The sequence below is a fragment of the Danaus plexippus genome, chromosome 26 (genome assembly GCF_018135715.1).
Source record: "Danaus plexippus chromosome 26, MEX_DaPlex, whole genome shotgun sequence".
In the NCBI taxonomy this organism is placed as follows: Eukaryota; Metazoa; Arthropoda; class Insecta; order Lepidoptera; family Nymphalidae; genus Danaus; species Danaus plexippus.
This window is the reverse complement of record NC_083554.1, coordinates 4,017,963-4,032,229: the sequence shown is the minus strand read 5'-3', so window position 1 is coordinate 4,032,229 and position 14,267 is coordinate 4,017,963. Positions and strand designations below refer to the sequence as shown.

General features: G+C 35.8%; 2 protein-coding genes across 2 annotated transcripts; one reads left to right on the top strand and one right to left on the bottom strand.

Moving 5' to 3' along the window:
* The first annotated feature begins 16 nt into the window (after positions 1-16).
* Positions 17-7,107, top strand: LOC116774282 (uncharacterized). Its single transcript, XM_032666958.2, has 7 exons — positions 17-182; positions 396-476; positions 845-964; positions 1,128-1,265; positions 1,488-1,602; positions 2,381-2,542; positions 5,628-7,107. The coding sequence occupies exons 2-7, from the start codon at positions 417-419 to the stop codon at positions 6,626-6,628; spliced, it is 1,596 nt and encodes a 531-aa protein (XP_032522849.2). The 5' UTR covers positions 17-182; positions 396-416; the 3' UTR covers positions 6,629-7,107.
* A 933-nt stretch (positions 7,108-8,040) lies between these two features.
* LOC116774436 (paired box protein Pax-6-like) lies at positions 8,041-13,221 on the bottom strand. The gene is made up of 6 exons (XM_061524959.1): positions 13,173-13,221; positions 12,474-12,650; positions 12,268-12,350; positions 11,849-12,078; positions 11,340-11,509; positions 8,041-8,463 (listed from the first exon to the last, which is right to left on the bottom strand). Exons 1-6 carry the CDS (start codon positions 13,219-13,221, stop codon positions 8,363-8,365), a joined length of 810 nt encoding a protein of 269 aa, XP_061380943.1. The 3' UTR covers positions 8,041-8,362.
* Between the last annotated feature and the right edge of the window lie 1,046 nt (positions 13,222-14,267).

Below are 14,267 nucleotides of genomic sequence, written 5' to 3'. Positions count from 1 at the left end.
GACAACTAGACAAGCAACCAACATTTGAGTGAAATGAAATGAAAGTTCGCTTTCCGCCACATGTCCGCCATATCTACTACATTTTCTTTCTGATAGTGACGTTAATATTATTTTAATTTACACAGTGGCGTGGTGTAGATATTTGTTGTTAATTTAATTAATTTTAGTTTATCGTAATCGCGGTAAGTAAGATGTGAAAGCGGCATTTTTTAAAGTGTAATTATGTAGTTTTAGTCACGACATGCTCTACGTATTGTCAACATGAAAATTCAGTTTTGTGGTTGATAAGATTTTTGAGTAATTAATTGGTTTACCATGAGGATGCTGGACTGACTGCTAAAGTTGAAGTGGTTCGTGTGGTGTAAATTCTAAATATAAAAATGAATTTTTCGCAGACCCCGGACAAGCGAATAGCGATGGAGTCGCCTAGAAAATTTAACGATTGCTATTTTTATTATTACTCGACATGCACTAAGGTACGTGACTCTCAATTTAGTTTGATTCCGAGACATCAATTACTATACAACGATATGAATTGTAATTAATTTAAGTTTTAAAGTTTTGTGAATTGTGTAACAACCCTTAAGAATCGATTAACGTTAATTTGTTAAAAGGTTTATTAGTATATCTTGTAATAAACTGCTAAAAAGTTTTGTTTATAATGTTCTATGTCTGTACAAGGCAACATTCTTACTAAGATATATGACTTAGTATTTGCAGATGCAATGACAAAACTGATATTGTTTGTAAAATATCGTGGTCATGAAGACCTAACACATTGATATAAGAAATCTTTCCATCCAATCCTTGCTAAGCATACATTAATTTATCAATTACTTTGTAGGGAGACAATTGTATGTTTCGTCATGAGCCCTCTGCACTGGGTTGTGAGACAATGTGCACTGCCTGGCAGCAAGGGAAGTGCTTGGACAAGTGCTGCAAACTAAGACACATGGAACTAAGGGTTTGTAACCTCAAACTTATTTTTAAAAAGCTTAATATATCTTCAAATTTCTCTCAGTAACATCTTTTATAAGTCTTATATTGTATATAACCACCATTAGATTTCACTTGATGTTTATAGCTATTTTTAACATTAGTGGTAACATTACAATTTTAAATTAAAGAAAAACCGCAAGCAAATTCCTTGCTATTGGGAGAATCAGCCAGGCGGGTGTCAAAAGAAGCATTGCCCCTTCATGCACAAGAATCCAGATGCGCGCTCTGATGGAATTGCACCGAGCCAGCCTGCACCTGTTGTCAGTGTATGTGACTTGATTTTATGTACGAAAAATATTCAACATCTGTCGAATACATACATTTTTCTCCATAAAACTCAGAGATATCTTCATATCAAGTAAATAAGAACTAATTAGTCATTGAAATGTTCATAATCAATCTTTTCTAATGGTACCTATTTACAGATTAATTGACAGCAATAATGAAAAAAATTTACACTTAATTATCATTTTCACATTGAATTCCAGGCCCAAGTAGGCATTGAGACAGCCATAGAGGTGGGTGGTGGAGTGCCAGCCTTACCCCCGCAAGCCCCTGCTCCAACACCAGTACCGCTATTATGGCAGCAACAGAGACAACAAGGTTATATTACGTTTTACATTTGAACATGACAAACAATTCCTAGTAATAATAGAATGTGAAGGTTTGTGAGGAGGTCGGGGTGTATAGATATCTGTAGCTAAAAACTATTGAATCGATTTTGATGGACCATTCCAATGATGATTAATAAAAATTTATTGAACTTACTCCAGGACCAGGAATGAAAGTTCTATTTTAATATGAAATGACATATGTATGTACATTGTTTATTTTCTCTCTGAACTCAACTCAAAGTCCAAGCAATAGAAATTGTGAGAAAAAAAAAGTTACTCATATTATTGAATAACTGTCACAGTCTTAGGTTACTTTAGCTTTTAATGGGTATTAGCATCTAGGACTTCAATGTTGGTTTAAAGATGTGTATGAAATAAATAGAAGTGGAGTTTTGGGGTTTCATACATACAGGGCTACTGACTCATAATTATTAAATAAAATGGACCATTCTCCAGAAAGATTTTCAAAGCAAAATAGGTATATATGTATATATATTTCAAATGACTTTTACTGACAGATAAAAGCCACTAGCAAACCATGTAACCGAGTCCAGTCAAGATATGCCTTGATATATGCAAGCTAATTTCGGTACAATTTTCTTTTTCTGCTTTTCATGAAGCTTATATGTGATTTCTTTAATTGATAAGTTCGTGTGAGACATCCCGTTTTAAATATGAATAAAGCTCTGTAACTCATGCGAGGATGTAATTACGTGGTCATTCTATAGACGTAATGTAACCAACATAACGTAATGTAAATCTTCCAGTGGTGCTAGATTCAGCGATCCTAGGTGTATTGCCCGGCAGCAGCGAGTTTCCGAGGCGTGTGCACGCGCACGCACACGCGCACACACACACGCATGCTCACGCGCACGCACACGACACTACATACGTGCCCGTCGACCCGCTAGTCGTCAACTTCGAGGAAGGTATGCGCCTCTACTGAAACTACACCCCTTACACGTTTGAGAGACGCTTCTATTAGTGCTTCATATATATATTGTGTCAGGGTAATAGATTATTAATGATATATATATATATTAAACTTTGTGAAATTAAAACTCTTAAAATTTTGGGTTTAAATATTACATTTTTAGCCATAGATAGCCTCCATTATAATGATATTGCCCTGACAACGACACGAAATGAAATTAATTGTGTTTAAAGAATATTATAATGTGTTTATATAATATTAATGTGGACAACTTGAAATAATGAGCCGGTGATGCAATCATATGTATACAGTATATATATGAAGTTGATAGCCATACTAAAGGCAGACAAATGTTTGGTAACAATAATGTAATCTAGTTTCTATGTGTTTCATTATGTTTTTTTTTTTAATTATTTTTCAACAAGGTTTTCTACTGCCAGCCAGCCATTGATGATTGATTTCATATGTATACATATTATTGATTGTGCCTTCATGTATGTTAGTACAGCGATGCAATAATGCGGTTGTTATTAATTATAACTGGTTGTTCACATTTCAATGTCTTATAGAGATGTTTTAATGCTAGCAGTTTGTTTGTACTGCGGTAATGGTTCTATTTATTTGCAAGTGTGTTTTATATAAGCTCTGTAATGGAACCATTTCAGTAACAGCATATGTAGTGTAATTAATGAAAGGCGTCGATATAAATCTCTCAAACAGTATAAAGGGGATTGCGGTTGAATCCGCAAAACTATAGTTCTTTTTTATAGTGTACGGACACTAAAGTGACGGATGTTTAGTGAATGTGACTTATGTGAGGGATGAGATGAATACCAGTCACTCGATGAACCTGTAGAAGAGTTATAAGTTTGTAACACTATGATTGTGAGATGAAGCCGTTCTGTTGTTAGTGTTGCCATATATGAAATATTAGATGAAAATGAACTGGTATACTCAAATTCCTGGTGTGAGTGTTCATAGTTAAGATATGCTTAGATGCTGTGGCACTTATTATAGCAAAGTTACGTACGATATAGCGAAAACAAAAATTAATTTCTTTGCATGTGCCAACACTGATGAGATCGCATAATATATGTATCGGACTAAGTTGAGAAGGGTGTTAGAAATATTATTTATTTTTATTTAAGGTTTTTTTTTTTTGTTTTTTTTTTATTATTATTATTATATTCGTTTATTGTAACGGACTGGATGCATAATTCGTACAGAGGTGAATGTTTAGCCTGAATTATTATAGAAGTGATTTCTTTTTATCGGTTAGTCAATTATATAGCGTATATGAGAAATTTTGTTCATTTAGGATTTAAAATGTGTTTATTGAATCCTTAATATTTATTTTAGTGCAATGTATTAGCCAGAAGGGGCAACGTTATGTTAATATTCTGAGGGCCATATATGAAGTGCCCTCATATTATTAGTCACTCATATCTCCTTATACGGCTCTATGGAAATCTGAAGCCTGTTTTTTGTATGTGCAATAATAATAGTGCTTCTATATGGAGTCCAGCCGTGTAGGGTACATTTGCTTTTTTGTTTTATAGTTTTACATAACACAGCCAACCTCACGGCGCCATTGCCGTGGTTGGTCTGTAACTAAACATTTTCTTAGTTGTTGATGTAATCTTTTGTCTTTTATAGTAAATATGAATAGGTTTAATAAAATACAAAAAAAATATATATACACATTTACTATTACTCATTACTCTAAGTGATATAAAAAATGAAAAAAAAAAAAGCTTTATTGCCTTTGAATTGTTTGTATATTAGTGGCAAGTGGCTGTACAGCGGTATATGTAATGCGTGTCGACACTTTGCACCCTATTAGATAGATATCGTAAAAAAATGAAAAAAAAAATGTCTAGCAGTAAGGGGATCCGGTACCACGAGGAAAAACGTGCTACCGGTTTCGTAAGAAATTATCGCTTAAGAACATATTGAAAATTAACATTGATTTATATGATAATTAAATCAAATTATAGCTTAGCGGAAACGTCTGATAATGCTTCCGACTGTTTTAGCACTGTAGCCTTTTTACATTGGAAGGATAGTTAATGTTTTGTTTGTATTTCTTTTTTCTTTTCTTTTTGTAATATTTTCGCACTAATAAAGTTCCTATAAATGAACTGCAAGTACCGACATGTTTAGGGTTATGGCTAGTCATTGTATTATTTATATGAACACGGTGGAGGGTAGTTCGATAAGTTTGGCTCATGTAAACTATGCTCGGCCGTTCTGTTGGCAGTACAAAGACCATTGAGTTATATTTCGTTCGTTTCTCATATATTTAATTGATATCTTTGATACTTGTAGCGTATTTTATGTTACGATTATAATTTCCTGTCCCTCAGATCGAGCCTCAGTTATTGTATGGTGGTATCGATTGGATTTTATAGTTCTATATATATTTTGTATATCGACAGATGTTGTTTTAGTTACTCACAATGAAAGGTTGGTTGGTTAATGATGGCAGTGCGCGTGGGAAACTTGTACGGATATATTTAATTAATTTTAGTACACTCACACATGTTAATGTGTAAACATGTGTGTATTTTAGATGTGACCAGTATCAGAACACATTGAAATAACGTATAAGGGGCGTGGCTTATCTCATGCCCTTGTATGTGTGTGTGTCGATGCTGGATAATAAGTTGTTTTGCATTAAACGGGGTTGTTGTTATGTTAGTATTAGTATAACGGTTGTATAAGATAACAATATTATATTATTTAGTATAACCGAGTGTGAGGACGTTTCGTTTAAGATAATTAACACTTACAACTCATATAGGAACTGGTATTGGAAAAAAAAAGAGAATGTAGTTTGGCTTTGTTTTGAAATATGAATAAATAAAAAAAAAATTGTGTTAATTTATAAACAAGCAAATAAAATACGTTTCATAATATGATTTTTGTAATTATTTTTGGGCCGTCCACCCCAGGGGCGTTTTCAGATAACACGAAGAGCACACCTAGTAATCGTGGTCGATACAAAAATAAATACGAAAATCATTGATTTTTCTCTTGACGGTAGTTTATTAAACGGGTTACTTGGTGTGTTCTTGCAGAATCGGATAACGAAAGCGCCCCTTCCTGTACACCCACTAAGGTATCGGATGACGCACAGAAAATAGCTAGGACCAAGTCACAGGAGTTGTTGCTCCTGGAGAAGATACAAGCTGAGGCCGCGGCCTTCTACAGCTACGAGGCGCTGCCTGCGGAGGTGCCCAAGGAAAGGAAAATAGTCAGGGCGAATCTCACCACCAAGTATGATAGGGTGTCACTAGACGAACTGTCAGGCAAGCAAACCACGGAGCAGAGAAGCTCGCTAGACTTCAAAGTACTCTCGTTAGACGAGATTAGGGCGAGGAAGAAAGTTTCAGAGGCTGTGATACACTCTGCACCTATAACGTTAAACCTAAGTAGGAAACGAAAACTGTCCACTCACGAGACCATGACGACGTCAGGTAACAAAATAATCAAAGTAGTTAGGAGCAACTCCATAGTTTATAAGAAGCTGGACAAGAATGCGCCCGCGCAGCCTGCACAGGCCAGAGTGGACAACAAGAGATGTGAACAAAACGACAGCAGAAAGAGAACGCTGTCGGAACAGAGCGATCTGTACGAGGTGGAGGACGAGCTGGAAGACAACTGTTACGAGTTTAAAAGAATTAAAATAGCGGAACAGATACCCAGGCCGAAGTTAGTCAGGAATAGGGGAGCGGCTAAATGTGTGAGTGACGTCACTGTAGTCATGGAACACGGAAACGGAAACGAGGATTCAGACGGTGAAGTCCAGTTTGTGAGTTTAGAGTTGACAGATTGTAACACAGATATAGTCAGTAGTGTGAGGGGCGAGGTCATCGATGTGGACTCGGCTAGGATGGGTGACCCCGTGGACATCGTGGACCTGTGCGAGGAGCAGGATGACAGTGAGATGACAGCATCAGATCTAGGTTTAGTTAAAAACGTGCCGGACGTCGTGGCCAGCTGCAGGAGGTCAATGAACGACAGTTCAGACAAAGACGTCATCAGTAGTATAGATCAGCTGATCCATGATGACTTATGATGGAAGAGGCTCGTTAGCTGGTAAGGTGTAGTGTTCATTGGGAATTTGTTTGATAGCGAGCTAGCTTTAGATGTGACAAGTACAAAATTTAATTTCCGACATTGCCTTATGATGTGTCTTAAATAATATAGACCGATAAATTTTTGATAAATTTTATATGAAAATAGTAATAATTATTTAATATGTTAGTTTGTATGTCACAGTTTAATAGTAAAACTTTTCGGATGTTTCCATATACGGATAACAGAGATGAAAATTGTCAAACGAAACATGGTTCGCCTTATAAAGGTCTCTGCGTCTGATAATAAAGTTACTCTTCCATGATATATCTACAAGGTTCGTAGAATGTTTTATCTTATGAGGTTATGTGTAAGTACGTTTTTTTTTTTAATATATATACATATATATAAATTCGATTAATTTTAAAATGAAATTGCTGTAATACAATTGAGAGCTTTAATTATATTATTCGAAAATTATGACTTTTTATTGTAATCAATATATATTTTAAATTAAGAATTTTATATTCATATGAAATCAAACAAATTTTTTTTTTGATCCAAAAATGTATTATAATTACAATGCAGCCGTGGGAGCGCGACATCACACGAGTTATTCACATTTATCATAACATGTACAGGTTTACAGCTAATGTTAGTAAATTCGAAACGAATACCCTAAATAATTGAAATTTTAAATCACTTCCACCGTCCTGACGCAGCGACCCGCGAGCTACTGACGGGACACAGCTCTACAGGGCTTTGCAACAGCGACACTAACATTACCTCGCTGGTATTTAATACAGATAATATTTTTTTTATTAATTTGATAAAGTTAGAAAAATTATTCTCATACATTACATTCGGACGCCGTCTGAATGTCGGAGATATTCAGAGCATTCTTTTCTTAAGTTAAAAATTTTTTTTTAAACATTTACAACAAATGTACATATTATTGGTATTAAAATTACATCGATCTTAGACTAAGCTACGAAATGAATATTAAATAAATGTAACATTTATTATACATTAGGGCTATCAGAGTCACATACATACAAATCTTTCACTAACGTCTCCCGACGGGGCTGACTTACACCTAAAGGCTTACATATAATGTATGATACATCGAGAACTTTAGAAGTTTATAGAGTTTACAAGTTTTATTATTATAATAATAAAATTAAAATAACGTATTCTGTGTCCGCCAGCCCTTACAACTAGGTTTATATTTATTTGTATGAAGTATCCTAATTTACATTTACATTTGAGCCTTCGTTTGTGCTCGTTTCCGGTTTGTGGCTATAGTTATAGATATGTTTATTCTTTATACTATTCTATATAATATATTAAACAAGGTTAATGTCTGCGGCGAGTGTTCACGCCAGGCGTCGAGGCGACGCAGGCTAAGGAGGACTGAAAAGCAGCTAACTTACTTAATATATTAGTTATCGTTAATGTAATCTGTGGCCGGTCGCGACACGGAGCCTCAATATAACTATTGTTATCGATCTACCGATTTATTTATCTTTTGTATTTTCTCACTGTGACGTGTTCGGTTATTGATTGTACGGAAAGCGTTCGTATCTATGTGTGCGTGAATCGATACAACATCAACGAAACACAGGTTAAGGTAATGGTGTGTGTATGTGTGTAGTCCATGATGTGATGCATTGTGGAAATGTGTGCGTGTCCATGTTTGTGTATGTGTGTGTGTGTGTGTCTACATCCACCAACGTCACTGCAGTCTCGGCCAGTACTGCTGGTCGTGTCCTGGAACAGCTAGAGGCACGGACACTCCAGCCCCCAGCAGTCCGCCCAGCTCTGTTACAACATGCTCTGTGTATCAACGGACCGTCACTTGCACTTGTTCCATTTGGTTAAATATGACATCTCGGCCAACGAAACGCGATAAAAAGTGTAAACACATTTTCAATTAGTGATGCCGACTTGATAAACTACCTATTTAAATTTTCACTTAAACTGATGGTTTTTGTTTAAGACTCGAAAAGTTACGTGAAATGCTAAACAATTTTAATCTATAAGTTACAAAGAAAATATTAAAGATGGAATGCTATCGCAACTTTACTTGGAGAGGATCTGTTTATTCACTTTTTCTCGTTTCATTGGCCTCAAATAAAGCGTTTATACTAATTATTTATAATATTAGGACAATTGAAAATTAATTCATAATTGTTTTTAATTACTTTAATATATCTGAGGGAGAATTTACTCATTTGTCAATCTCAGAAATTCATATCAGACTAAGAAACAGCTTTTATTAGATATTTTTCTACAGGAAAAAATAAGGTGAGTACTAAGTTGTATAGTATCAATTAGTTTTAGCAAGTTATTCGTAATTTCTGTAAAATTCAGCAAAAAAATTACGTTTAGAAAATACCACAGGATTTTGTTTAGCAGCTCTAGTTGTCGTCTTACACGAAAGTTATAAATTAATACATATATAGTATTTATTTAAGTACTTTATTAGGAATACTAAGTGATTTTGCAACGTTTTCTCGTGTCTATGCTCAATACGGACAAAGATTCTTGCAGCAGTTCGCCGTCACCGAATGCTATCTTTCTTCGACATTTTGTTCCAGTGAGAGGAGCTCCAGATGCAACCTTTCACCTCTTACTTTTAATCCAAAAAATTTGCAAAAAACGTATTTGAATACTCCTGTATACCAAAACTTTTACAATCACACGTAACATCTTTAACCATTTGAAATTTTTTTTTATGATTCCCGCGAATATTTTAATTTTCCCCGCAGTTTTCAAGTTCATTCCACAAAATTCGAGTCTTCAATTGTCTAATCGGTGTTTTAGTAAAACACACGCTTTCAACTTTTCATAGGTCAGTGCTGTTTTTGACACATAAAGAAATATTCGCAACTTTATATGTTATTTTAGAAAACTGTTAAATTCTACTGAGTTTTCTTAAGAGATGGCCATTGACCTCGGTCTTCAATGACTATTTTTTATTATATTTTGCTGATAAGCTGTTAGAAACTTACAGGACACGTTCAGAAATAAAATTTCATTATCTGATTGTCACAAATCATCAATCATTACGGTATGGTCTTTATACTTTAGATTTTCCAACACGAAATAAATGATTACCTATCGATTCACAAATTTCATCTTATATAAACATAAAATTAAAAATCTTTAGATTGAGTTGTTTAATCAAAAAAGGTATACATTTTTCTTAGACTTTGTATTGGACTAGACTAAGGTTTGACTTATTCCTTAATGGACATATTTTTGCGTATTTTCCTCGAGTTGGTGACCTTTTATCCGATTTGCAGAATTTATACAGTTAAAGACCATACAAGAGTTATAATAAACACAAGCGTATTTTTTCACTGCCAAAAAGAGTCCGTTTACCTTGAATCCTACTTTTAGAAAATATACTCGGAAAACTCAAACTGTCCTCAGTTACCAGGCATTGGAGTACCCCAAAGGCTTAATTTTTGGCGGTTCATTGAGAATGATGAGGCAACTGAAAGAAAACCCCATTGCCTTTTAAAAGTACGGCAGTAATTCACGACGGAACAGCGTTTTTGTTTATACAAATAAATATCTTGCGTGTGTGAAAGACTGCTGGCACTTGGGAATATGCTGCCATATATCACTTCACTACCGTCGAGATAACTCCGTGGAGAGACGCGCAAAAAGGTTTGTTGGTGATGACGGCCTGGTTCAAACAATCTAGTCAGGTTCTAGCACACGTGTAAAGTAAGCCCGTCAATAGTCTATAGGATATTTATTGGAGAATGCAGCAATTTTTTGTTTTAATTCCTGCATCAATTTTTATTTTCGACCAACCAGATGGACTCTTCCTCGCATCCATGCCAAGAGATATGCTTCCGTTTTTGCGCACAGCAAAGGCGTGGAATAGTTTTCATCTGTGTTTCCTTCTTGTTATAATTCGGGCATTTTCAAGACTACACCGGCTGTTACACGGATAGATACGCTTTCATTTCCATCTACCCACAGATATAATGACAGGGAACGTTATCCAGATGATATTATAAAATAACAATTTTTCTCAAAAAAGTTAAACTAAATTCAGCTACACCGTCATCTTAATGAGACGAAAATTCTCGTCATTCCATGGATTCGCCGTGCGGGTGCCGGGTCCATGGCGTTGCAAGCTTCAACAGTGCCTGGGACTTGCGACCCAGGTGTAGGTTTAAGGGACCCTAATCTAACGCCCGTTAAACGCTCTCCTCCACTGTCCAAGCTCCTCCCTCTACCTAACCAAGTTTGAAAGGAACCTACTAGGGCTGCCTTAGACGCACGTTCCAAGAATGAACTGATGTTAATTCTTGACAGGCCCAAGTATTTTAGCAGGTTGTAGAGAGATTTGGCTGTTATACCTCTCGCTCCTACTTCTACCGCGTACAATTTTACAATTAACCTATGCTTAGTGAGTTCGTTTGTGAGCTCGTAATATGTGTTGGCCTTGATGGCATGGTCTTTTGGGGATGTCGGTTTCCCAAGGAACTGTGAGCTCTATTATCACACACATTTAAAATTCGCGAATATAAAAATATGTCTGGGATATTTAGCTTGTGAATTGAAAATTTTGACAAACTAGAGCCGTTACACAAACACCAGTGTTGTCTGAGTTACTATAACAGAAGTACATTATGATTAATATATGTGTCTAGAGCCGTGATAGTCATTTGTTAAGTGCTGTGACATACCCGGCGGTGGCGAGGCTGGTTCGTGTTGGTATCCGTGGTTGTAGTGTCTGTATGAGGGCAGGTCGTACCGCGGGTAGCCCAGGAAACCTCCCTTACACAGCTCGTCCCCGCCCTCACACACCGGAGAATCGCCCACCATCCCGCCGCTGTAGCCCATAGGAGTCAAGGGGCTGCGACACACGGAACAGGTCACGAGATCGGAAAATAGCTGCTGATAGTATCGATACGTCGCTTCCTCGATGGTACAAAGTCTTTTAAAGCAGTACGAAATGTTATGAGAAATTTGTTAATATGATAATGTACAGCATATAAAGCAGTGCTCCTTCCGTGTCAGTTGACATTTATTTACATAAGGAGAAGCGTCTGTAATTTTTTTATTAAGATTTTTATTGATTATTGTGCAAAAAATAACTCTCATAGGTGCATGGCACTTATTATTTGGAGGAAGGGTCATAAACGTGGTCTTGTATGTTTATGTTAGTACGTTGATTCCTGATACAACTACTGACCTGTAAGTGTCCACGTTGAGAGGCGGCTGGTATTGATGCTGCGAGTGTTGTGCGGGCGCGGAGAGGGCGGGCGGGTGCGCGTGCGTCACCGGTGCGGGCGCGTGCGCGTGCGCGTGGGAGTGCGCGTGTGCGTGCGCGTGGGCGTGCGTCGTGAAGCACTCGGGGCTCCGTCTCTGGCTGCGGATCTTCTCCTCGCGACGCCACTTCGCGCGCCGATTCGAGAACCACACCTTAAGGTCGGGTCAGGTTAACACACCGCGCTACGCGGTCACTACTATCGTCTAATGCTTGTAACATATCATTACGTTACTTTGACAGTAACTTGAAAATGTTTTTATTTTAATTATTATACGTTGTGTATATTTTCTCATGTTACATTTTCTATTTATAAGCCGAAGGTCCTTTTATTTCTACCCTACCTGTATCCTTGCTTCGGGGAGTCCTATTTTAGCGGCGAGTCTCTCCCGCGCGAACACGTCGGGGTAGTGAGTTCTCTCGAATTCTGTAATATATTTATTAGCCTTCATTGTTAACGTCATTAAGAGAAACATGCATTTGATATTATAGTATTTTTGCTTGTTCATCGGTAAGAATCTATCTAGAACAAGTTTTTCCTGCAACCTACCTCTCTCCAGATTGTCAATCTGTTCGTTGGTGAAGCTGGTTCTGTTCCGCTGTAACTTCCTCTTCAATCGGAGTCTCGCGGCGTCTTCATCAGCGCCGCTGGAGCCCGCGTTCGAGTTGTCTCCGGAACCCGTCTCATCAGAATGTAGAGCTTCCAAACCTTCAAGCGGTTCCTCGCCTGATCGATTATTTTGTATCGGTTAATTACTATATTATACTCAGTATAACAGTCAAAAAACAAATAGTCTTTAATACCTATTATTGTAAATGTATATGAAATATGGCAAAAAGACTACAAGTCTCTGCTTAACTAACGCAAACCAACCAAGGGTTCTTAATAAATAAATGTTATCAACCGATATTTTAATATTTAAGTTTTTTTAAATCATTTATCGAACAAAAACCCGTTCACCAAAACCATATTTATCCAGCTATAGAGCTGAAATATCTAAAAGGTTGTTTTATCTGAGACATATCTTAATCTGAAAAAAACTAGTTTAGCTTAAAGTTTTTATCAATTGAAAACTCTACCAGTGTGTACGAGTTACAACTGCAGCTGGTAGATATTACGAGAAGAAAATTATCTTAGTCTTGAAGAATTATAATCTCTTAAAATAATAAATTTTAATATTAAAATATCTACATTTTACTCAATATAACAAAATAAATTTTGTTTAAAAGTTTTATATATTCGGGTAACCTCCGAAATGGCTGGATCGAAATTGACCGGGCTTGAGTGAGGGATACATGATGTATTAAGGAGAAAGTAAGACTAATTTTGTTTTAAATATTGTATATATTGTTATGAAGAAAAAATAACTTATCGCTATTCCATTCGGAGGAAATCCTGAGTCAGGAAAATCGAACACATAAACAAAAGCATGTTGTATCCAAAAAAAACTAGCTCCTTATAAATAAAACAAATTTTAATCATTAAATAAAAATAAATATTTCGTATTCTGTAAATTGAAAAACCTGTGATCGTTAACGACTCGAACATTATAATTAAATAACAATTGATAACGGAATCCAATCAGAAGTTGCGTCACTTATCTCCTAAGAATTTGAAACATCGCGGAACTTACCTTACTTAATTCAACAAACAACCATAACGGCGGATTTATTCGACTTGAGATTTTAATCTTTGGTTACGCGATTTATCAAAACGCTCGGGTTTCGGTCTCCAAAACTTTTAATACATTATTATCTGTTTAAAATGTGAAATGTTCACTTTACTTTGACAGCTATTCGGTTATAAATTGCACAGATTATGTGAAGCTATAGATTATCTGTTGGTCTAATAAAATTAGCACCTCATTCTTATATAAAATAATTAAAAATTTTAATTATATGACTAAGTGAAGTAGAAAAGAGTGTATTTTATTTAGAGTGAGTTATTTTGCGGCGTGTCCGCTTTCGTAATCCCGTCTAGTAGACGGGGGACGAACGGACGCGTACTGCGACTGAAGAACCTACGTACTAATATCATATATATTTATTTAAATAATACATGTATTTAAAGAATATATGTATAGTTATTTTAAAGAATACATTCTCATGTAACAAACTCCTGTTTAAACAGAATTTGATTGCCGTCCTTGTAAAATTTAACACATATTTTTCAAAATTGTTATATTACATGTTAACGTTTAAAAATCTATATGGATGGAAGTCCTGTCTAAAAGAAATATATATAATATTAAACCACGTTAAAAAGAACGTTCAAATTATACGTATATAAAGTTTATTTGAAACATTTCAAGTAAACTATGTATGTTTTGAATAAATTATTTTC